The sequence below is a fragment of the Serinus canaria genome, chromosome 28 (assembly GCF_022539315.1).
Source record: "Serinus canaria isolate serCan28SL12 chromosome 28, serCan2020, whole genome shotgun sequence".
Taxonomy (NCBI): Eukaryota; Metazoa; Chordata; class Aves; order Passeriformes; family Fringillidae; genus Serinus; species Serinus canaria.
In genome coordinates, this window is record NC_066341.1 from 547,151 (window position 1) to 570,780 (window position 23,630).

The following is a 23,630-nucleotide window of genomic DNA, read 5'->3' on the forward strand; positions in this document are numbered from 1 at the left end:
CAAACAGGAAAAGCAGAACGTTTCATCATCAGGTGTCTGCAGGGCCGGGCACGGGCTGAGGTGGGAGAGCACTTCTGACTCGGTGGGGAGGCACAGCAGCCCCGTGTGGGGAGGGGGAGCTGTGCCAAGAAAACATCAGCACGAGGATGATGATGGTTCACATCACAAACAGCACGTCCTGCTTCCCTGGGACTTGGTGACAACATCTGTGACCCCCTGCGAGGAGCAGCCCCAGGGCAGCCCCTGTCCCCCCAGCTGGGGGACAGACAGGGGCTCGCTCCTGTCCCAGCAGCCACTCCCAAGCGCTTGGGACATGAGCAGCGCTGGCAGGAGCAGCTCCGGGGCACGGGGGGATTGTTGGGGGGCTGTGAGGGCCAGGGGGTCCCTGTGGGCCCCTCCCGACTCAGGGTATTCCACCAGGGCATGCGACACCCTGCACACCCTGCCAGGGCCGTCCCTCCTGGGGGGACAGACAGCAGCTCCCAACACCCGCCATGGCCCCGAGGGGACCCCGGCCCCTCACCTGCGGCCCCACCCAGCCGAGCTGCGCTGCCATTGGCCGGGGGATTCCTGATTCCATCAGCCCGGCACCGCCAATCACCCTGCGGGCTATTTAACTGGGGCGGCGGCCCCGGCTCCCAGTCTCACCAGTGCTCCCAGTCTCCTCAGCAGTGCTCCCAGTCTCTGCAGTGCCGGCCGTGGAGGAGGCAGGTAAGGTTGGGCTGGGGGTGGGGGGCTCTGTGACCTGTCTGGGGGCTCGGGGTGCCTCCCCAGGCGCTCTGCAGCCCTGGCCGGGGCGGAGAGGCTGGCTGGCCCCGGCTCGGTCCCCGCAGGCGGTGGCTCAGAGGTCCCTGGGTGGGAGCCGGGTGTGCCCAGGGCCCTTCCAGCGCCCTGCAGAGCAGGAGCTGGGGGCTGTGTCCCTGCTTCTCCTGGGCCTGCGGGGGCTGTGCTCTCTGAGGCCAAAGGTGACATTTTCTGGTGTCATTTGTCTGCCCTGGGTAACAGCTGGGAGGCTTGGGGGTGGAACTAGGTGATCTTTAGGGTCCTATCCGACCCAAACCGTGGTGGGATTCAAACCATTCCCGAAAGGCTCCTTCCCGGCTCTGAGATGACTCCTTGGTAACTCTGTGCATCTCTGACCTGTGACTGAGCAGTCTGGGGTTTAAAAGCTCTGCCCTGGTTCTCGTTTGCTGAGGATCCCAGCTGGGGGGCCCACAGGAGGTGACTCCCCCAGTCACCTGCACATGCACAGCCCAGCGTTGTGTTTGGGGAGGGTGGGGACGAGGTGGATGCTCCAGGTGCAGGTGACACCCCGGGGACAGGAGGTGCAGGTGACCAGCCCGGCATTCCCTTCCTGTGACAGCGCTGCCAGCCCTGCCCAGGGCTGTTTCTCGTGATCCTTTGGTGGAGGCACGAGAGCCGAGTGACAGAGAACTCCTGCTCGGGAGCGCCCTGTCCCTGCAGGGCTCTGCCAGCCCCCAGAGGGAGCTTTGGCAAACTGGATTACTGTTTCTCAAGACTAACAAGGCTTTAAATGTGGTCATGACTACCCTGAGCTGTGGATGGCTGGGAAGGATTTCAGTTTCTGTAGCTGGTTCTGCTGAAAATTCCAGATGGAAATGTGCTGAGCTGCTTGCTCTGCAAGTTACAGCTTCCAGATGAAACCAAGAACTCTGTCCTCATGGAAAGATTGGGAAGCACTGAGAAGCTGTTTCAGTTAAAACCTCCTCTCCTCTTTCCTAAAACATCTCTGTTTCAGGCAGTTACTGACCCAGTGGTGGCCGCTGGCTGTGGTGTTTAATTTCTGCTGGAGGTGTGTGGGGGAAGCCCTGCATCCATCAGCAAGGGTGGCTTTGATCTTTGAGGTTTCCTAGAGCTGCTGGTTTATCCAGAAAGGTGAGCTGGGCACCTCTGCCAACCCTCGAAACTGTCCTCAGGTCAAAGCTGGGAATCACTTGATCTTCCTCCTAAAACTAATTTTGTCCTCAGAGCATTTGCAGCCCATTCCCCACAGACATCCCGTGACCCAGTTCTGCATTTTTGGGAACCGGGTATCAGTGGCAAATCTCGAGAAGAATGTAAATAGGTGCTTTAACCACAACTGAATTCCTGTGCCCTGATTAGCCTTCCCTGCTCACATCTAAAGCACTGAATTCAGTCTGATTTCCTCCGTGGTCATTAAGGAATTGCCAGTTAAGCCACTGAACCAGCCGTGCTGGCTGTGGCTCAGTTTGTCTCCCAAGGTGAAATCCCTTGGAAGGGAGAGAAGTTTCCTGAACAGAAGATGCTTCAGGAGCACACACCAGCAGCCTGTTCTCATGGAGCTGAGCTGCTTCCCACAGGGAAACCTTCCAGCCAAGGGGAGTAAAGAAAGTTTTACATGAGCTGGTCACTGCCAGTGCCAGAAATCAGGGAGCCAGCCCTTGCTCCTTCACTGACTCCAACTGGGCAATGATCAGGAGTTCAGCTCCTGATCCCAGAAAATCTCTTGACCTTGATGCTAGAAAAGAGCACTGAAGTTTCATTGTTCTGAAACCACCTGTTTCAAGAGCTTTCTCCAGCAGTGACCTAATATTTCAGATGTAGCAATGGTGTGAAGTCATCAGATCATCACTTTCATATGAAGGAAGCCACAACCAAAACAAAGTGCTGCTGTTTCTGTTCCTCTGCCCACTGGGATTTCCACTCCCAGCCATCCTGGCTTGGCTGTGCCTTCTCCAAAGGACTCAGAACCCCCTGACCCAGAGTTGCCAAGCACTGGGCTTTCCTGCCATCTCTGAAGCAAAGCAAGGGCTGCTCAGCACTTCTGCAGGGAAAAAGAAAATAAAACCATGCCGTGGAGATCTGCCCACACTGCAAATCTGGGTGTTGCAAAACATGGATTTCTCCTCCACAGTGCAGAACAAACCTTGTTCCAACACGACTGTGCTGAAGGATTGTCTCTGGCAGGCTGCATCCATAATTGCCATGGGATCCCTGTACTTCAGAGGTTGATCTAACCTGACAGCAGTTTTTACATCAGCCAAGAAGTTACTCCTGAATTATTCTAGGCAGAGTCCTCCCCTCTTCCTTTTGGTGCTGTCTCTGTGCTGGCCCTGACACCAAGGCCACCACAGTGTCAAATTCCACAGTCTGAGCTTTTTCCACCTGTCCAGAAGTAAAATAACTGAGCAAAGGGGTTGTTTGTGATGGTGTTGAAAGAGCTGTGCTTTGCCCCCAAGTCAGCCCTGCCAGGCTCCAAAGCAATACCAAAGCTGCCCTGAGGCAGAGCAGGAGGGGCAGCCACTGACAGCAAACTCGTGGACTTTGGGACTCAGGTTTCACATTCAGCCTTGCTTTCTTTGCAGCAGCTTTTTACAACCTCTCCCAGCCTGCTGAGGATCCACTGGTGGTTTTGCTGTGCAGATAAATGGGGAGGGCCCCCAGAGGAGTGCTGGCTCCCAGCTTCTCACTGGAGAGGCTGGAGGTGACAACTGGTGTGACATTTTTGCTACAGGCATGTGGCACTCAGGATCCCTGCCCTGCTCCAGTCTCACTGAACTCTGACTAATTCAGTGGCTAATGCAGCAATATTTGGTCTTTTGACAAGTTACCTCCTGAGCTGTCCCTGGCCAGTGGCAGAGCCCAGTCCAGGCTCACAAACGCTGGTTTCACTACTCCTCTCCATTTCTCTGTTCCTGTTTCTCAGCAAAATCAAAACCTTGCACGAGGCAAAGAACACAAGGAACAAGACAATGGGCTCCACCACAACTCGGATGGAAAGCTTTTTTGGGAGGAGTCTGCCAGTGAGCCTGGAGCAGTGCGTGGCCTGGAAATCCAGTTTGGGAGGAATTTTGAGGGTTTTCCACTGGAAAATGTCAAAGCAAATCTAAGAAAAGGAATGAACTGGCAAAGGAGAGAAAAGCAGACTCTGTCCCAAAGAACAAATGTGCTGAAATCCCTGCTGTGCCTGGCTAAGGCTCAGAGTAATCCTGGGTTTATTATTACCAATACAGGAGTGTCCAGAAACCACAGGAGATCTCTGCTGGGGGACCAATGCCTGTTCAGATTATTGCAACATTTTAGACTTCTTCAATCCCATTATGTCATGAGAATGTCTCTGAGCCTTGGTTTCACAGGAAGTGAGATTTCCTGCCTTGCTGGTCAGTAGGATGTGAAGGCAAGTCTCCAGGTAGCCAAGGAATGCTGCAGTTGGGAAACATGGGTCACCCTCCAGGGAAAACTCCACAGGATTTTCATGTCCTTCCCAGACTGGCTATATTGTTATATTTTCTCTCCCCTGTCCGGCTGAGGAGGGGGGTGATGGAGTTATTTTAGTGGGTACCTGGTGTCCAGGCAGGGTCATCCCACCCCACAGAGAAAACACAAGAAATATAAAATAGTTCTCACCTATTTCTAACCTGAACGTTCCTGGGAGCAGCTGAATGATGGATCCCAGCTTTGCTGCCCTCTGCTTTTCCCCTGTTCTGGCAGGATTTTATTTCTTTGGAGGCAATGAAGTTGTGCTCATGACACTCTTGTTTGTCCTTCCAGCTGCAGCTGAAGTCAGTATGGCCTCAGGAAAGACCCCAACCCCAGACCTGCTGAAGGCTGAGGAGCAGCAGACTGTGGTAGGTGCCAGGACACCCACAGCAGTTAAATCACCCACTGACATGTACTGGTAAACCTCTGCCAGCACCCCAAAACCAGGCTGGGGGGACAGAAAGATTAGCCCTAGAAGCTGTGGCCAAATCAAAACCCCCTCAGAACAGAAGGTAATTGTTTTGCTCAAGAGACAACTTCAGGGCTGGCCAAATGATGCAAGTGGGTCTGAAACAGGAGCTGTTACAGGTCCTACTTCCACACCTGGTTTGGGGCTGACACCAGTGTGACTCAGAGTTCTTAACCCTGGCTTTCTGAGGGATGAGGAGGTGGATTTGCTGGGACCTTTCTGGACAGACACACAGCTGTGGTTCACCCACCAGCTCGGGCTGGGCTCTAACATCAGGGTTTCTCTTGGGTTTAGAGCGCTGTCAATCGAGTCACCAGCCTGCCCTTGCTCAATTCTGCCTTCAACCTGGTCTCCTCTGCCTACAACCACACCAAGGAGTGCCACCCCTGCCTCAGTGGTGTCTGCAGCGTGGCTGAGACCGTGGCTGCCGTGGCTGTGGGCAGTGTGGTCGGAGGGGCACAGCCCATCCTGAGCCAGCTCGAGCCACAGAGTAAGTGCAGGGCTGGGGGGACCTTGGGACAGGAGGGGAGGGGAGGTTCAGGTGCCTGTAGGGTGATCCCACCTCCCACAGCACCTTCTCCTCCAGCACTGGGCCTCCCACCCAGCAGCTCCTGGACACTGAACTGCCTGGGAATTAAGCTGTTTCCAGGAGAAGCAGAGTTTGATTTCTTGAGGTTACTGAGTAGTAGCTCCCTGCTCGCTGGCTCTCACTGCAAGTTCTGACCATCCCAGGCAGGAGCTGTGTCAGTCTGGAGCAGAGCTCAGTCTGGTTTATCCCAGCACTCTTCAACCCTTTAAACCCAGTGTCCTACCCACCAAGGGCAGGTGCTGCAGTGCAATTGGATTAAAGTCTGCTGGAAGGCAAAATGGAGACTATTTGAACCTGCTGGCTTTTAAGGTTTGTTCACTTTTAACAAGATGCCCACACATATCCCACCCTAGAATGGGGATTTATTTTTCTGGGCCTTGTGTTCATGAGTGCATCCTGAGCTGGCCACTGTAGGGTCAAAAACCCATCCCCAAATGTAAAAATAAACTGGTGCCTGTTGTCTCTTCCAGTTGCTCTTGTGAATGACTATGCCTGTAAAGGTCTGGATCAGCTGGAGGAGAACTTGCCCTTCCTGCAGCAGCCAGCAGACAAGGTAAGGAAAGGCTTGGTGGAACTGCTATGGGTACAGAAGAATGTGGGGAAATAAATAAGCTCAGCAGCAGGGTAAGCTAGAGAGGTGCCCTCAGCATGCAGGAGTGAATGTGTCCATGGCAGAGCAGGTGTGCTCAGGTGTGCTCACCTCCCTGGCCCTGCCACACACTGCAAGCACAACTAACCCAAGTGGAAAAGCTTTTTCAGGGAGGGAAAACATATCTTGGAACAACAACAAAAAAATCTTTCTCTGCCTCTCCCTGGTGCAGGTGATCTCAGACACCAAGCAGCTGGTGGCCACCAAAGTGACATCTGCTATGGACGCTGCCTGCGAGGCCAAGGAAGCAGTGGCTGACAAAGTCACTGAAGCTGTGGACCTCACTAAAAATGTTGTTGGGGACAGCGTCAAGCTGACCAGGTCTGTGGTCACCTCCACTGTCAGCAGTGCTGTGGAGGCTGCCCAGGGTGCCAAGGAGCTGGTGACCAGCAAGGTGACAGAGGCTGTGGATGTCACCAAGCACATGGTGGAGGACAGTGTTGACAGGACCAAGTCTGCTGTTGCCTCTACGATTGTCAATGCAGTGGAGGCTGCCCAGGGGGCCAAGGAGCTGGTGACCAACAAGGTGACAGAGGCTGTGGACCTCAGTAAGCACCTTGTGGAGGACAGTGTTGACAGAACCAAGTCTGCTGTGACTTCCACCATCACTGCAGCTGTAGGGGCTGCCCAGGGAGCCAAGGAGCTGGTGGCCAACAAGGTGACAGATGCTGTGGACAAGGTCACCAAAGCTGTGGATGTCACCAAGCACATGGTGGAGGACAGTGTTGACCTGACCAAGTCTGCAGTGGCTTCCACGATTGTCAGTGCTGTGGAGGCTGCTCAAGGGGCCAAGGAGCTGGTGACAGACAAGGTGACCAAGGCAGTGGACCTCAGTAAACACATTGTAGAAGACAGTGTTGACCTGACCAAATCTGCAGTTGCCTCTACGATTGTCAATGCTGTGGAGGCTGCCCAGGGTGCCAAGGAGCTGGTGACCAACAAGGTGACAGAGGCCGTGGATGTCACCAAGCACACGGTGGAGGACAGCATTGACAGGACCAAGTCTGCTGTTGCTTCCACCATCACTGCAGCTGTGGGGGCTGCCCAGGGGGCCAAGGACCTGGTGGCCAACAAGGTGACCGAAGCAGTGGACCTGACCAAAGGGGCTGTTCAAGACAGTGTTGAGAAGACCAAATCTGTGGTCACCTCTACGGTCAGTACAGCTCTGGATGCTGCCTATGGCACCATCACCAGCAAGATCAACACAGCCCTGGAGCAGGGCAGGGAGGTTCTCCAGGAGGGTGTGGAGATGACCAACTCAGTGGTGACCAACAGCATAAGCAAAGCCAAGGCCGTGAGCCAGGCAGTGGCTGGAGGTGTGGAATCTGTCCTGGGAATGTCAGAAGATCTGGTGGATCATTACCTCCCAATGACTGAGGAGGAACTAGGTAAGAAAATACTTACCTGGCGCTTGTAGATGCAAGTCCTTTCCCATGTGAGTAGAGAGCACCTGACACAGCAAGACTCAGCTTCTGAAGCAAGACAGGTAGCTCTGAATTTGTCACCAAGTTGCCGGCTGTCAACACCAAATTGCCACATGGCATAGGACAGAATTCAAGGATTTGCTGGCTGGTCCTTGTCCATCAGCCTCAAAGTAAATAAACACATGGGTTCATGCTTCAACCTCTCCATCGAGTCTGTTTACCTGAAGACTGAGCAGGGACTAACCTGCCTTTAGCACACGAGCAACTACAAACCTCCTGCTCCCACAGCAAGCTTCAGCCTTCATGTTTTCCAAGGGGTGACCCAACCTCTTCCACCCCTCCCAGCTGGCAGTGAGCCCAGCTGCACTCTGTTCTTGTTTCCCCCAGGTAAACTGGCCACCACGGTGCAGGGCTTTGGCGTGGCCTCCGTGGAGGAGCAGAAGAGGCAGCGCAGTTACTTTGTGCGCCTGGGCTCGCTGTCGGGCCGGGTCCGGCACCGAGCCTACCAGCACTCCCTGGCCAAGCTGCAGGGCTTCAGGCACCGCACCCAGGACACCCTGTCACGGCTGCAGCTGGCAATCAAACTGGTACCCACACGCTTTGCCCTCCTTCCTCCTCTCTGTAGCCTTTCCTGCCCTGCTGCCCAGCTGCAAGCTCTTGCTCCATCCCCACCAGCTCTGTGTCACCTCGGATCCTTCCCTGGCAGGGAAGAGCTTGTGCCTGTGTGTAGTACAGCTTGCAGTACAACCTTTCCTCTCATTTCTCCTATCAGATTGAATCTGTGAAACAGGAGGTCGGCCAGAAGCTGCTGGAGGGGCAGGAGAAGCTCCATCAGCTGTGGGTGGACTGGTGCCTGACGCAGCCCAAAGGAAACCAAGTCAGAACGGCGTGCCAGGCAGAGGTACCCCGGGCGGTGCCCGGAGCAGCCCCGCGGGGCCGGGCCCTCCGAGCCGGCCCTGAGCTCTTCTCTCCCGGCAGGTGGAGCCACGCACCCTGGCCATGCTGAGGATCATCACCCAGCAGCTCCAGCCCGCCTACCACCGCCTCAAGCTCAGCATCCACGGCCTGCCCAGCAGCATCCAGGAAGCCGTGTCTCGGGCCACTCGACACATCCACAAGCTCCACAGCTCTTTCTCCAGGGCCGTGTCCTTCCAGGACCTCTCCAGCACCACCCTGGCCCGGAGCCAGGACCGTGTGGCAGAGGCCCGGAGGTCCCTCGATGTCCTCTTTGAGTATGTCACTCACAACACCCCTCTGAACTGGATTGTGGGGCCCTTCAGGGCCATGGCTGAGGTGCCACAGGACAGCAGAAGGCACAAGAAGGAAGAGATGAGGAGTGACAGAAAATTACCCAAGTTGGAAAAGGCCCCACTGTCACAGGAGGTGACAAAGGCACCCGAAGAGCCAAAGGGAACCAACAGGCTCTCAGACAAATGGTGTGAAGTGCTAGAGAAGCTGGAGGAGAAGGCAGGGAAGGACACAGAGGTGGCTCTGGCTGCAAAGGAGATAAAAACCAGTGCAGCAGAGGAAGATCTCTGATAAATCCCAGCTCTTCTGGCCAAGGCTACTTGGCTAGAACAGCACTGAATCTTCTGTGTGCCCACTTGTGCCATGAGTGCCTCTGCTCTCTGAATTTAGAGTCAGATGTAGTTGTAAGGAGGTTTAATAACCAAGGTGGGGAGATTCTGAATCCTGATTTACTGTTTTTAAATCCAACTGCTGTGCTGAAAGGGGAGATGGGACCTGCACTGCAGCTTTTTAACTCAGCCCAGCTGTAGCTGTGAGTGGCTAAATCTTGCTGAGACAAGTTGTGGGAGAGAAGTGATCTCAACTTATTTTTTAATGCTGGATTTGTTTTTAACTTGCCCAAGCTGTGGAATTCTTGAGAAGGTGCTATGCTTGACCTTTGATACCATCTCCCACCTTCTCCACATTTAAAAATACAAGTTCCAGACACAACTTCCTTTGTGCCTGTTGTGCTTCTGGGGAGGCTCGGCCCTGCAGCACATCTGGCACAGCTGGGGGCAAGGAGCTGCTTCTTAAGAAGAGATTTCTCTTCATGGATCAGCCAAACCCTCCTTCCTTCATGGAGAAGCACTCAGCAGTGTGGGGTTTTCTTTACTCATCTTTCCTACTTCTGTGAATGACTTCAAGGATTATCTGTGAGTAACTCCATGTGTGAAACACTTCACAGCCATCAAAGGAGGCAGCTTTTCCCAGGAGTTACTCTGCCATGGGATTAGGATATCCTGTTACTAAAATAGGGGGGATTTTAATCCAGGGGCTGGTTCTTTCCAGAAAATGATACTTTGTAATAATTTCTAATGTAACTTATTTTGGTAACTGTTCCTGGCATTGTCCCCGTGCCAGGGCTGGTGAGCAGACACTGGAATAAAGTGTGACCTGTGTTCAAAACCATGTGGGTTTGTGTGGACCTAAAGCTGCAGGGTTGTGCTCTCCCCTTACCTGAGCTCTGATGAAGCCTTGCCTTTACCAATGCTTGTCCCTGGCCAGCTTGACTGTTCCCTGCTCTCGCTGGAGGGAAAAAACAAAGTGCCTTTAGCAGGTCCCATGCTTTCTTAACCAAAAAAAACCGCCTTAATCCTTTTGTTTGCCTGACTTCTGCCTGTACTCCTGAGGCTCAGGTGAGTCTGTCCATGCCCCACTGTTCCTCCTCACGCCCAGCTCCCTCTGCCACCCCTGGATCCTGGGCTTTGCATTGCTCGTCCCTATTCCAGCCCTGCCCGCAGGGGAAGGTCGGTCCCTGCCCATCCCCAGCGCTCTGTGTCACCTCAGGCTGGGCCTGGCAGGGGAAGGTGGGGGTGGCTCACCCGGCCAGGGCCCCCGTGCCGCGGTCCCCGGGCCGTGCCCTGCCGGTGCCCGGTTCCTGCTCCGCCCCGCTCTGCCCCGCCCGCGCTCATCGGCCCGCGCCGCTTCCGCCTGTCCCGGGCACCGGCCGCAGGTAGGCTGCTCCCCTCCTTCCCTTCCTTCCCTTCCCTTCCCGACTCTTCGATCCCCTGTTGATCCCTTCCCTCCCTTCCCTCCCTTCCCGGGGCACTGGGCTCGCCCCGAGCGCTGCCCCGGCCGCGCTCCAACTTCCTCCAGCCCGGCCGTGCCACCCCCGTGCCCATCGGGGGACACAGGGCAGGGCTGGCCCGGCCCGGGGAGAGAGGGCAGTTGGGCAATTGCAGGGTTTTCGTGAGACAGGAAAACAAAACTGAAATTGGAAACTTTACCCAGCTGAGAGTTATTTCGGGACGTTTGCTGGGGCTGCCTTTAAATAGGGAAAGGTTCTGCAGCAGGCTCAGGCAGCGCCCGGAGCAGTGTCCCAGCGAGACCCCGCTCCTCCCCTCCAGCCACTCCTGTCGTTTAATTAAAATCCCATCAGAGGCCTGGGGTGAGTGCAGGGGCTCAGGGATCACCTGTCGATGGGGATATAAAGTCTCCCAAGGAGAGAAGGACATGGAGCTGCTGGGACAGAGTCCAGAGGAGGCCCCGGAGCTGCTGCAGGGCTGGAGCCCCTCTGGAGCTCTGCAAGAGCTGGGGGTGCTCACCTGGAGAGGAGAAGGCTCCAGGAGAACTGGGGACAGGGATGGAGGGACAGGACACAGGGAAGGGCTTCCACTGCCAGAGGGCAGGGTTAGGTGGGATACTGGGAAGGAATTATTTCCTGTGACTGCTCCCTGATAACACAGGTTATCGGCTGGAAAGGGTTTCCTCTACACCTGTTTCATTCCTCGACTGCCATCACAAGGAGCCTGCGAGACCCCTGGAACAAGCTGCCTGGAGGAAACACTTGGATTTACCTAAATATAGCATTATTTCATCAATTATCTTAAACCAGTTGTAATTAATGTGAAATGAATGCAAAGAACGTGCTCTTTGCTTAATCACAGAGTTGGAATAATGCACGGAGCACTGGCACAGCTGCAATCATGGAACAGATGCAAAAGCATTTGGGAGGTGTGAGAGAGAGCCTGTCAGCTCCAGAGCATCCCCCAGTGCCCACATCACCCCTCTGAACGCTGTCCTCTGTTCTCCTCACAGACTGCCAGCACTGCGAGGGCCCAGCTCCCAGCAGCGTCCCTGGGCACCCGAGGTTTGTGGGGTACAAGGAGTGCGAGTGGGGCGCCCCCAGCCCCACAGGCTGACACCCCTCTGCCGTAAGATGCTTTTCCCATCCCTGCTCCAGTCCGTGCTCCTGGCCCACAGCTGCTGAGATGGCACAGAGCACTGAGCTGCAGCCCAGCTTCGAGGACGTGTTCAACATTCTGTCCCAGGCCCCAGCAGAGAAACTGCTGAGTCTCAAACTCAAACTGAAGCACCTGATACCTGGGCCCTGCAGCAAGTTACTGCAAGCTATGGTCCTGCTGACTCTGGGGCAAGAAACGGATGCAAGAATTTGTCTGGATGCCTTGAGGGATAACCGGGCAGCCCAGTACATCCAGCAGATCAAACTGGGCACTGCAGGAGTGCAGGAAGACAGGGAGGATTTGCAGCCTCCCCAGCTGGATGCAGGTGCTATGGCACTGCTGGCACAGGTGTACACAGTGCTGGCACAGGAACAGCTGTGCACTCCTGAGGCCAGGGACAAAGCCTGCCATGCCAGCAAGGACACTCAGCAGGGGATGTTCAACAACACCCCTCCCAAGGAACAGGACAAACAGGGCTCTGCAGCCAGCGGGGGCTCAGGGGACAGGTTTGGGATGCTGAGATCCCATGAGGATGCAGCATTTCCCCACACAGCCACTTCCCACTGCATGGTGAGGAGCTCACCAGTGGAGATCAGAGGCAACTCAGACCTTTCAGGCCCACGGACCCTGCGCTCTGTGGAAAGCTCCTCCCTGTCCAGCTCTTTGGAGATCAGTGCATCACCAACAGTTGCTTTTCACACCCAGCCCTCTGTCCCCGAGTGTGTCCCCTGGCCCAGCCGTGCTGGACACCGCGACGGGGACACAGAGAGCCACGGCCCACAGGAATCCAGCTGGGCCAGCACACCCAGCCCTCCCCCTGGGCAGGGCACAGCTGCACAAGGGCCCCAGCCAGAGAAGGTTCTGCAGGTCAGTCCCTGTCACCCCACCCCTCTCCCTGGTCCCGAGACACCGCTGCCCTCGGAGCCTGCCCAAAGCAGTGACGTGTCCAGCACAGTGACAGAGCCTCACACCCCGAGGGAAAAGCAGGATGAAAAGCAATTATCTGCTGATGTCCCTGACTCAAGGGCTGCAGTGGGTACTGCTCCTGCCCTCGGGTCCATACAGAACCCCTACATTCCAGCAGGCATTCCCTGTAACACTGCACGTGCTTCTATTTCAACCTGTTCCCTTCCTCCTCCTACTTATTCCTTCTCCTCAACTCTTCCTCCTCTTCAGCAATCTCCCTCCAAACTATCAAATCCCCCTCCCCTGCATTCATCCCCCTCTCCAGCCAGGCCTCCTGCTCCCCCAGCCACGGATCCATCAGAGCCAGATGGTGCCAAGTTCTTCACCTTTGTTGTCCTGCACGCCAGTGAAGATGAGATTGTGGCCCACCAGGTCAAGGACCTGCTGGAGAGCATGGGGGTGTCCAACGGTGCCACGCTCAGTGAGGATTTCTTCATCGCCGGGCGCAGCCACATGATTTGCTTCCAGGAGGCCATGGAAAACTCTGCCTTCGTGATCCTCCTGCTGACCAAGAACTTTCCCTGCAACCTGTGCCTGTACCAGACAGACACTGCTCTGATGCAGTCCATCATGGACCCCTCCAAGCAAGACTCAGTCATCCCATTTCTACCCAAGGCAAACGCCCTGGAGAGCAGCCAGATCCCCAGGATGCTCAGCGCGCTCGTCACCCTGAATGAGAGCTCTCCTCTCTTCTCCAAGAATGTGCAGAAGACTTTTAACCCCAAGAAGATCATGGAGAAGAAAGCCATGTGGGACCAGAGAAGGAAGCTCCAGGCACGCTGGGAACAGCACCGAGCCCTGCAGAACTTGGCTGCGCTCAGCCTGGACTCCCCTCCCTGGGTGCCTCCAGCAGCACCACGGCCGTGGCCACCAGGGCCTGCAGCCCAACCCTGGTGTCCCCATGCCCCCATGGACCCCCCTCCTGCTCAGAGGGGTCCTCCCCCTTCCCAAGCACAGCTGCCCCCAGGCCACTACAGCCTCGCAGCAGGCCAGGCAGGGATGCCACCCCTCATCATCCAAAACGCCCGCATGGTTCAGATTGGGAACCACAACGTGATGCAGGTGGAAACTGCCCCACCCGGGCCAGGGCACAGCCAGGAGCAAGCCAGGCACAACCTCTGAGCCCAGGCAGCCAAGGGCAGAGAAAAAATTCATTTCAATCCTGGATTACAGTGATTCTGCTGGGACTGGGACTATTGCTCTATGCAGCAAGAGTGCCATTTTCCTGAAGCACCAAAGAAAATTCTTCATTTTTTGTTGGAAAAAAGATGTAGTGATCTCTTGAAACTGTTTGTCCTTGTGCTTATTTTCAAGTAACTAAGAAAATTATTTTCTTGATTGTCTGGAACTACTTGAAGATTTTATAAATAAATTTTAATTAATTTATTTGTGTTCCTGCAGTTCTTTCCTGTAGAATTAGAAAAGGGGTAGTCAGGGATATATGGAAAACTATTCTGCATGTTGGCTGGAGGGGCTGGGAGATAGCACTGACTAAATGATTTGAGGGCCAATCTGCAAGGGATGCTTTGGGAAGCAGCCTTTAAGGAAAAAGCAGAATGAAAAACCAAAACCAGTGAGCAGAAGAGTGCAGAAGGGTGGAGAAATCCAGGAATGGAGAGTGGGAGGGGTAATTCTGCGGGATCTACCAGGGTGGTACCTACTGAGCTTTAACACCAGGAGGGCACCTGGAGCAAAGCCCTCGCTCCTCCTCCCACACTCCAGGCACAGCCATGTTCCTGATCGTCAGCAGAGGTCACCCCAAAGCCACCGAGAGACTGGAAATGGGGCTGTTCCCTCCCGGAGCAGAGCCCCGAGCCGGCCCAGCCTGTGCCAGGAGCAGGGCACAGCTCCAGGCTCCTCAGGGAAGTGAGGTCACTGCAGGTATCCCTGCAGGTCTGTGTGTGCTCCTGGCACTCCTTGGCTGTCCCTGCAGGTTCCAGGAGGATCCAAGCCCATCCCTGCCCAAGCTGGGCTCTGTCAGGCCTCATTCCAGACTGCAGCCTTGGTCCAAGAGCCTTCTGAGCCCCAAGCCAGCCCCTGGGACAGATGTTATTAAATCCTTGGAGGAGGCTCTGAGCTGCCCCCAACTCTTGGCTTCCAGCTCTCAAAGACTGGATTTTAACTCTGCAGGACCCAGTGACAATGGATTAACCCATCCACTCCTTCCAGAGCCTGCTGGCATCCTCCAAGTGCTCAAATTGCTTTTATTTTCCTGGTTTCTCTCCTCCATAGCACCATTAAGAGTTGGTGTGTTACTGCAGTTCCTGTCCCCTGCCGTTGGTGCAGGACAGTCCCTCCCCCTGGGAGCACTCCCACATCCCTCCTTTCCCAGCTCCTCTCCTACTATAAATAATCATGCACAATTAGTCAACTGGAAGCTGCTCCAGCTTGTAAACAACCTCAGCACAGCTTGGATCACACACAGGGGAGGCAGAGCTGTGTCTGGGGTACAGGAGGGTCTGCAGCCACCACAGTGGAGAAAAAGCTCCTCTCTGTCCAAGAATTTACAAAATAATCACTGAAACATTGCCCTGCTCCTCACAACTCCATGTTTTGCCCACATGAAGCTGGCCCTACAGTCAAGCAGGCCTGCTCAGTGTAATTACCCCTAAATCATGCAGTGATTTCTTCCACCCTGTAATTACTATCGACATTTAATTGCTGGGCCCTCTATGTAATTACAGATTATTTATGTGTTCAAAAAAAGTGAAGCCTTTTCCATCACACAGAATATTCTCCTCCTTTGGGCTGCTGCACCTGACTGGGTCCCCCAGCTCCCTGACAAGAGCCCAGCTCCAGAGCTGCTCCTGCCTGGATTAACCCCCTCCCAACCACCTCTCTGGGTGCAGATGGAATTGCCCTGAGGCCACCTGGCTCCCGGTACCTGCCTGGCAGCTGCTCTCCCACACCTGGAGATCAGCTGCAGCACAGCAGGAATGTCTGGCTGGGAGAAGCACGGCCCCAGGCTCTACAGACACTGCTGAATTGGCCTTCTTAGCACAGGGGCACCATCCCTCATCAAGGCATCAAGAACTAAGGAGGGAGCAATAAAGGACAGGACAAATATTCAAATATTTTATCCACCCACTCTCCCTGGGGAAGACCAAGCAGTTTTGGGATCCAGGTGCCTGTGTGGAACTAACTCCAGTACCATTAATTCCTCTGTTTTCACAGTCCCTGATGGATTGGGGGTTGGAAACCAAACTGATGACAGTGTCCCTCTTTCTGCTTGCTGTGCCCACTGTCCCACATGTGTAAGGCAGGTAATAACCCCAATCAACACAGATCCTCTCACGTGGATTTACATCAAAATAAAAGGCAAAACACAGAAGAAGAGGTGTCACTTCAGTGTCAGGGTTACTCTTTTCCAGGGGAAGTTTGCCAGTGCAGCACAGATTGGTTTTTCACAGGAGTAACCATGAAATGAACCAATCACACCTGTTTAATTGCAAACACCCCAAAATTCCATACCCACAGTGTCCCATCCCTGGGAAACAAACTGAAAATAGAGGAAAACACCTGAATATAGAGGCTTATCAGGAAGAAGTCCAAGGCACTTGCATTCTAGCAGCCATTTTTTGTTTTATTATTTAAAGTTAAGAGCGCTCATCAGCTCACAAAGGAACAAATCCCATTCCTGCAGTTTAGTTCAGGTTTCAGCCAAAAGGGAAAAAAAATAGAAGGCAGCTAAACTAACTCTGCACTTTACAGCTCAATTCAAGTTAAACCTCCTCGCTTTATAAATAAATGTTATAGTTAACACTGCAAAATGTACTGGCAGATCTACAATATCTTGAAGGGTGGAGAGCGTGGTTATTGAGGCTGATAAATACAAGTAGAGAAGCTTCAGTAGCACAGAGAGCAGGGTGGGGCCAGGGGTCTGCTCTCCCAGGTGCACCTTTCCCAGAGCTCCAGGCAGCTGCTTCCCCCCTCAGCTGTGCTTCCCACCCTGCTCAGGCCAGGGAAGGAGCCACAGGCTGCCCATCACTGCCTGCACGAGGACAAACTGCTGGAAATGCTTTGTTTTCCACCACAGAGGGGTCTGCTCATAGAGGCAAAAACCTGCCCTGAGACTACAGAGTTAAAAACAAGGTGTGTGCAGATCCTCATCAAAGGAAGGAGCTTGCCCAAACAGCAGCCAGGTGAGATTTCAAATTCCACCTTGGAAGTAGCACCATCCTCAGTGAAGTTACAAACAAAAAATAAAAATAAAAAAACGAAAAAAAAAAAAAAAGAAGACTCAAAAGCCCAAACCCGCTGCTAAGAACCCACTGCATGAGGTTTCAGAATGGGGCAATAACAGAGCCCAAGCACATGACACTAAAACCTCAGGACAAGGAGGAACCTTAAACTTTCATTTCTTGCTTCTTCCTTCAGCCCACCCTGGTGCAAACCCACCACAGACACTCACTTGCTTTCATAACTCCCTCCAAGCACCTCCACACTGCAGGTACCTCCTGGCCTAAAGGGCTCAGCTTTTTGAAAATAGGTCAAAATGTGCTGTTTTGGCTCCCAAACCGTCCACATTCACCCTTCCAGCTCAATCCCTGCTGCCCTCTGGAGCCAAAGCACGTACATGCTGGGAATGGAGCAAATGGGTGTGCAATGGACAAGCCAAGGGCCTGAACACCACATCAGGATTTTGTTCTTAGTTTTTTCCTCCCCATTCATAAACTACAACATCTATGGATGAAACTGTATAACCAGAACTGACCTTCCTCTATCTTACAGGATTGGAGAAGTCTTGCAGCATAGATAGGGCCTGGCTCTACGAGAGAAAAAACATCCCAGCTTTATGCACAATCATGGAATCTCAGGCCTTTAACAGCATTTGCTACTTGGCCAACCAAGAGAGAGACAAACCCCATCCTCAGCACACCCAGCCCTGTGCCATCCCTGGGCAGAGCACGAGCCCCTCGGCTGTTGGGCATGGGCTGTCCCAAAGCTGACAGGAGGGAGGGGAAGGGATTAACTGGAGGGTATTTAATTCCTGGCTCACTTTCTATCTGTTGGGTGTGTGGGGTGGGAAGGGCCAGAGCACGTGGGGGATGTGTAGCTGCTCCAAAGCTGAACACAGAGTTAATCCAGCACTAAGGGGAGAGGCAGCAGGTCCCAGGGAATCTCCATTTCCTTCCTTCTCAGGACACGATGGTGGCATGGGGAAAGGCAGGGGCTGTGGCCTCTGTGGACAGAGTGCACTGGAGAGAGCTGGTACCTGAAGGTGAGAACGAGCCATGAGCTCTGGGGCCTCCTCCTCCCCTGCCCCGACATGCCAGCTGGGTGGTGACAGATGGGGACAAAGCTCAGCGCAGCGATGGCCCTGGGCACTTTGGCACAGCCAGCCCGAGCCCTTCAGCTGCACAACCTCAGCGGGGTGGGAGAGGCTGGGGACCATCGGTGTCACGCCCTAGTGCAGCTCAATGAAGGCTTCCAGCTCCTCGGGGATGAATCCCTTGTAGGGAATCTTGTGCTTGTCCAGGGCGCGAGCAGCAAGGCACTGGAGGGTGATGTAGTTGAAGGGCTGCATGGTGCTCTTGGTGAGCAGCTTCTCGTCCAGCAGCTCGTAGGCCGTCTGCTTGAAGGCGTTGGTGGCGTCCATGTGCGCCCCGGCCTCCATCAGGGCGCTCATGATCAGCGGGCAGTTGTTGCGGGCAGCCACGTGCAGAGGGGTGTTGTTGTCATAGTCCCGGCTGTCAGGGTCCGCCCCGCACTCCAGCAGCAAGTTCACCACGTGCAGGGATGGGAATTTGCCCACGGGGTACCGCCCCACCGTCGTGGTGTCTTTGTCCACGGCCATGTGCAGGAGGGTGAAGCCGTTCTTGGCGCGGGGGCTGCACTTGAGCAGGCGGTAGATGGTCTGGCGCTTCTGGTGCTCCTGCTCTGGGGTGCACTCCACCTTCTCCAGCAGGAAAACCAGGTGCAGGATGATGGCCAACGTCTTGGTGAACTGCGCCGAGTCGGCCACGGGGTCCTTGCCGTGCACCAGGGCCCTCTCCACCTCCCGGACTCCCTTGCTCAGCACCCCGATGAGGTCGGAGAAGCCCAGGTGGGTGGCTAAAGTGCCTTTGGAACGGTCCTGGAGCACGTAGGAGTAAAGCTCGGCAAAGGAAAGGAAACTGCTGGCAGTCATGGGGCTGAGGGGCTCCAGGTTGCCTTGCTGCATGTCCAGGGCGTACTTCCATAGGTTAATGCAGCGCTCGAAGTTGCCCGAGTCGGCGTAGACGGCCCCGCGGTACCGGATGTAGTAGGAGGTGTCGGGGTGGGAAGGGCCCAGGATGCGCTCCCGGATCAGCAGCGCCTGCATGCGCATCTCGTCGGGGTCCGTGATCAGGGCTTCCAGCTCCTCCAGAGAGCTCACCTCCCGCGAGTAGTCGTAGGCCAGCACCAGCTGCCGGGGCTCGGGCTTAGGCAGGTACTTCCCGCCCTCGCAGCGCAGCTCCATCGCCCTGCGCCAGTACTTGTGGGCTCCCAACAGGTCTCGTTTCTTGTCCACAAACGTGGCACCCAGCAGCTCCAGCGCTTCCACAGCAGCCTCTCGAGTGCAGAACACGTTTGGGACCTCGTCCTGACTGGAAGCCGAAGCACCGCAGCCCTCACAGCCCTCTTCACTGCAGCCTCTCTGATGGCTCCCAGCTGAGGCGCAGGTCCCACTCTGGCCCCCCGCAGCCTCGTCCTGCTGCAGCCCCCCCTGGATCAGGTACTCCACGATGTTGGTGTGGCCGGTGACGCTGGCGGCGAGCAGAGGGGTCATGCCATAGCCGTCCTTCTCCATGCGGGCCTTGGAGCGGAGCAGCAGCTGCAGGATCTCCAGGCTGCCCGACTCGGCGCAGTCGTGCAAGGCCGTGTTTCCCTTCACGCTGCGCCGGTTCACGTCGGCCCCTTTCTCCAGCAAGTACCGGGCGATCTCCCGGTGCCCTTTGTAGCAGGAAATCATCAAGCACGTGTGGCCGTGCCGGTTGGCCACCTCCAGGTCGGCCCCGCGTTCGCCCACCAGGTACCGCACGATCTCCAGGTGCCCATCGAAGCAGGCGGCCCGAAGGGGCGTGGAGTTGGTCAGCGTGGTCTGGTTCACCGAGGCGCCGTGGTCCAGCAGGCTCCGCACCACGCCCAGGTGTCCCGCAGCCGAGGCCGCCCACAGCGGCGGGGCCCCCTCGATGGTCTCACCGTCGAAGCTGACGGAGCCGCCCTCCTCCACGCGGGCCCCGCAGTGATCCAGCAGGTACTCCACCACCTCCAGGTGGCCGTGCCGGGCCGCGATCAGCAGCGGGGTGCTGCCGGCCCCTGGGCCGCCCCCGCCGCCGGGCCCCGCCGTCAGTGCTTCCAGCTCCTCCCGGCTGCGGCTGCCCAGCAGCTTCTGCAGCAACTTCAGCTTCCCGTCGCGGGCCGCATTGTACACGGCCGTGCGCAGGTCCATGGCGCCAGCGGCCGCCTCCAGGCCATGGACCGGCGGCGGCGGCGCGGCCCCAGCGCGGCGCGGGGCGGGCGGGGGGCGGCGGGACCCCCCTGCCCTCAGCGCGGCGGGACCTTCACCGCCCGGGCCCGGCCGCCATCTCAGGCTGCGCCGCGGAACAAAATGGCGCCGCGCGGGGAGGAGCGCGGCGCACGGAGGATGATGGGAATTGTAGTCCCGGGAACGGCAGTGGTCCCCCGACGCCGCATCGTGCGCACTCTGTTTCCCAGAAGGCAGAGGGGATGGGGGGGGGAGGTGGGGAGGATGTGCACCCTTTACTTTGCGGGGCATGCTGGGCAGTGTAGTCTTCTTAGCCCTCTGCGGGTACCGCCGCTTACGGGATTTCACCAGGGCCGGGACTACACTTCCCAGTGCGGCCCGCGCGGCCCAGGTGCTGTCCAGGTGTGTCTGTGACTCCCAGCGTCTGCCGCTTTCATAGCGCTTTTATTTCTCTTAAATTCCTTGATGTTATGGCACTTCAAAACACAGCGGCTGCACAGCATTAATCTGACGTGGTTTAATTGCAGGTTGTATGAAGCCATAAGGTCCTGAGCTGGAACGGAGTCACACGGATCACTCAGGCCAGTCCATGGTCCTGCACAGGTCTGGTGCTGCGTTCTAAAATACGAGTTTCCTGCTTTGGAGGTGGCAAAGCCTTGTCCCCAGCAGCGAACACAGCTTTATTCGCTCCAATTCCCCCCACGGGGCATTAGGTCCAGCTCACTCCATCCCTGAGCGAAAATACTTGCCCAGAGTGAAGGAAAACACTCAAGCAATAAATAGCCCGGCTTAGATGAGCAAAGCTTTACCCACTAGAGTCTATTTTTAGGGCATAAATTGAGTTTAGGTGTCCCTAATCTTTATACAGAGAACTGGCACAGGGTTTCTCCCATTGTATTTTATTTATAGCCGGGTTTCTCCTACCAAGGGAAATAAGCTTACTCTCATTATTTCCATTATTATTATTCTGTCTGTCATGATTATTACTATTCAGTCCATCCACCCGTTTTAGGTCTTGTCTGGAATTACAGTGGATTATCCCACTGATGCCTGTTGCCTTCACACAGAATATCACTTTTGTTGCTAAGAAACTGCTTTTGCATAACAGGCAGCAGGAGCCCAATTTTCACTTGAGCAGCTTCTGCAAGTCCCCGGGAGCAGCAGCAGCTGCTCCTGGAGCAGAGTGTCCGTGGCACAATTCCCACACCCGGTCTGTGCCCGGGGATTGTTCCCTGGGAGGCTGGGATGGGATTCCCAGAGCAGCTGGGGCTGCCCCTGGATCCCTGGCAGTGCCCAGGGCCAGGCTGGACATTGGGACAGTGGGAGGTGTCCCTGCCCTGGCAGGGGTGGCACTGGGTGGGCTCTGAGCTCCCTCCAGCCCAAAACCTCCTGGAATTCTGAGGCACAGTGACTTTGTGTTTGAAAGGGAAAGGGGCGAAGGTCCCTAAACACCTGCAGGGTGTCTGTGCTGTGCAAGGGCAGCTCCCTGCACGCCAGGGCAGGAGGAACCAGGGAACCCTTCGGCTTGGAAAAGCCCTCCAGGACCACCAAGTCCAACCTCTCCCTCAGGGCTGTGCAAACACACAGCTCTGGGCACGAGTTCATCATGTTTTCATGAAGAAGAAGCCCCACGAGTTCCATCTGAACACCCTGGGTGTGCCAGGGCATTCCTGGGCTGTGCCTGTCCAGCCTGGGAGTGTCCCTGTCCCCTCTGTGAACAGGCAGTGCCAGCCCCAGCTGCCAGGCTGTTTGTGCTGCAGGTCAAGGCACAGACACGGTGACATTTCCTCTCCCCGCTGGCTCTCGTGTTGCCATGGTGACCAGATGCACTCGCTCTTTTATCTGAAGTATCTATTAACCAAAGCTTCCTATTAATTTCCCCTCCGTAGAATCCATTAGGAATTCACCAGAACACCACACAGGTTTTCAGGTCCCAAACCCAGCTCTGGGTGGGCTCAGAGACATCGTGGGGTAAAGTGCAGCTGATGGAAATGGGTTTTCCATTAATGAGAAATTTCTCAGTAATGAGGGAATAAAGAGCAGGAGGAGCAGTGTCACAGCAGCCTCTCCCTGCAGATCCCAGGCTGTGGAGTGTGCTGGAGCCTCAGGACCTCACCCCAAACCTTTCATAGACCTCGGCTCCCAGCCCAGCCCAGCCTGGCCTTGGGCACTGCCAGGGATCCAGGGGCAGCCCCAGCTGCTCTGGGCACCTCTGGGTGCCAGGGCCTGCCCACCCTGCCAGGGAACAATTCCTAATTCCCAATCTCCCATCCATCCCTGCCCTCTGGCACTGGGAGCCATTCCCTGGCCCCTGGCCCTCCAGCCTTGTCCCCAGCTCTCCTGGAGCCCCTTCAGGCCCTGGAGGTGTGGCTGCTCCCCCTCTGATCTGTGCCACCCCCTGAGGTGCCAGGGACCTGTGCCTGCTCCCAGGTGCTCCTGCCCAGCTCCAGCTGGGAGCCTCGGGATCCTCCCCGTGCAGCAGCAGCTCAGGAATTGGGTGAATCCCCACAGCTGGGGCAGGAACGAGGGGCTCCAAGCCCCCACATCCCTCCCCTGCAGACCCCACCTGTGTGGGGTTTTTGAGTCCTGGGAACAAGAGGGGAGCTAAATCCCCACGGGAGGAAGAGCAGGTAAGAAATGAGACGTTGTGACAGGGCTGCCAGGCTGCCAGGCAGGAGGGTTCATTTTTGTGAAACTGCCATTTCCTATTCCCTTTCAGACAAGCAGAATTACACGGTGCTGGCTGCTGCAGGAGGAGCATAATTTCCTTCACAGAAATAATGACAGGGTACTTAAAGAGCAAGTGAATGGATGGCTGAAGTACTGGGCAGAGACTTCAGAAATCCAGGCTGAGCCCTCACCTTTACAGAAGGCTCCTTTGGTGACCTTGGGCCAGTCATTTAATCTTCCTGTGTCTCAATTCCCTGCCAATAACACAGGAATAATAACTGTTCTCTGTCTGCCCGGCTTATTTAGGCTGCAAACTCGGAATTTACAGCTCGTGTTTGCTGTGCTTTGAAGCCCAAGAGCTTCAATCCACGCTGAGGTGTCTGGGACAGCCACGGTGCACAGCGTGGAGAACAGCAAAGGGCTGGCATGGATGGGTGGGAACATCCTCAGTGTGAAAGGCTCCAGAATTCCTGGTCCATTGCTCCCCATCTCTTCCCTCAAAACGTGGAGAAGTTTGGAGCTGTGCTAAGAGTTCCAAAAGCATTGAAATAATTTAGGAGCAGAGTCCATACTGATTTATTGAATCCCTGAGTTCCTCCTGAACAGAGAGTGGATCATTTAGAAACCTGCAGAAATTTCCTTTGTGCTCAGTCAGGGCTGCAGCAGCTCCTCGGGTTTTTCAGTGCAAATTGAGGTTCCTGTGTACCCAGGTTTTATCCATCTCCAGCTTTCAGCAGTTTGTGTGATTTCCTGAAGGCAGGAAAGATGGGTCCCTGCTCCCAGAGCCTGAACACCAGATTGTCTCTATAGTTAAGCAATTTGCTGTACAAAGGGAACAATTCTAAAAATAGGGAGAAATGGCACCCTGACATTAGGAGGAACGATGACCCAATCCCCACCTTGCTGCAGGGCCTTTGTCCTGTAACTGCCTCCATCAGCAGGGCTCTGATGACATTATTTTCTGTGCTTCTGTGGGGC

At 55.5% G+C, this 23,630-nt stretch overlaps 3 protein-coding genes across 6 annotated transcripts; 2 read left to right on the plus strand and 1 right to left on the minus strand.

The window, feature by feature from the left end:
* The first annotated feature begins 592 nt into the window (after window positions 1–592).
* LOC103822068 (perilipin-3-like) lies at window positions 593–9,791 on the plus strand. 2 transcript variants are annotated; one of them, XM_018921866.3, is made up of 8 exons: window positions 593–711; window positions 4,534–4,610; window positions 5,006–5,201; window positions 5,771–5,853; window positions 6,122–7,337; window positions 7,761–7,960; window positions 8,146–8,274; window positions 8,352–9,791. In XM_018921866.3, exons 2-8 carry the CDS (start codon window positions 4,551–4,553, stop codon window positions 8,910–8,912), a joined length of 2,445 nt encoding a protein of 814 aa, XP_018777411.2. In that variant the 5' UTR covers window positions 593–711; window positions 4,534–4,550; the 3' UTR covers window positions 8,913–9,791. The 2 variants fall into 2 exon arrangements, with proteins under 2 accessions (XP_018777411.2, XP_050841950.1); XM_050985993.1 differs by lacking the exon at window positions 5,006–5,201 and having other exon boundaries at window positions 653–711.
* Window positions 9,792–10,105: 314 nt separating this feature from the next.
* TICAM1 (TIR domain containing adaptor molecule 1) lies at window positions 10,106–16,769 on the plus strand. 3 transcript variants are annotated; one of them, XM_009096915.4, is made up of 2 exons: window positions 10,106–10,335; window positions 11,069–16,769. In XM_009096915.4, the coding sequence occupies exon 2, from the start codon at window positions 11,594–11,596 to the stop codon at window positions 13,652–13,654; it is 2,061 nt and encodes a 686-aa protein (XP_009095163.3). In that variant the 5' UTR covers window positions 10,106–10,335; window positions 11,069–11,593; the 3' UTR covers window positions 13,655–16,769. The 3 variants fall into 3 exon arrangements, with proteins under 3 accessions (XP_009095163.3, XP_030087386.2, XP_030087385.2); XM_030231526.2 differs by having other exon boundaries at window positions 11,421–16,769; XM_030231525.2 differs by having other exon boundaries at window positions 10,308–10,335; window positions 11,270–16,769.
* Window positions 16,095–20,106, minus strand: FEM1A (fem-1 homolog A). The gene has a single exon (XM_030230285.2). The coding sequence runs from the start codon at window positions 19,944–19,946 to the stop codon at window positions 17,940–17,942; it is 2,007 nt and encodes a 668-aa protein (XP_030086145.2). The 5' UTR covers window positions 19,947–20,106; the 3' UTR covers window positions 16,095–17,939.
* Between the last annotated feature and the right edge of the window lie 3,524 nt (window positions 20,107–23,630).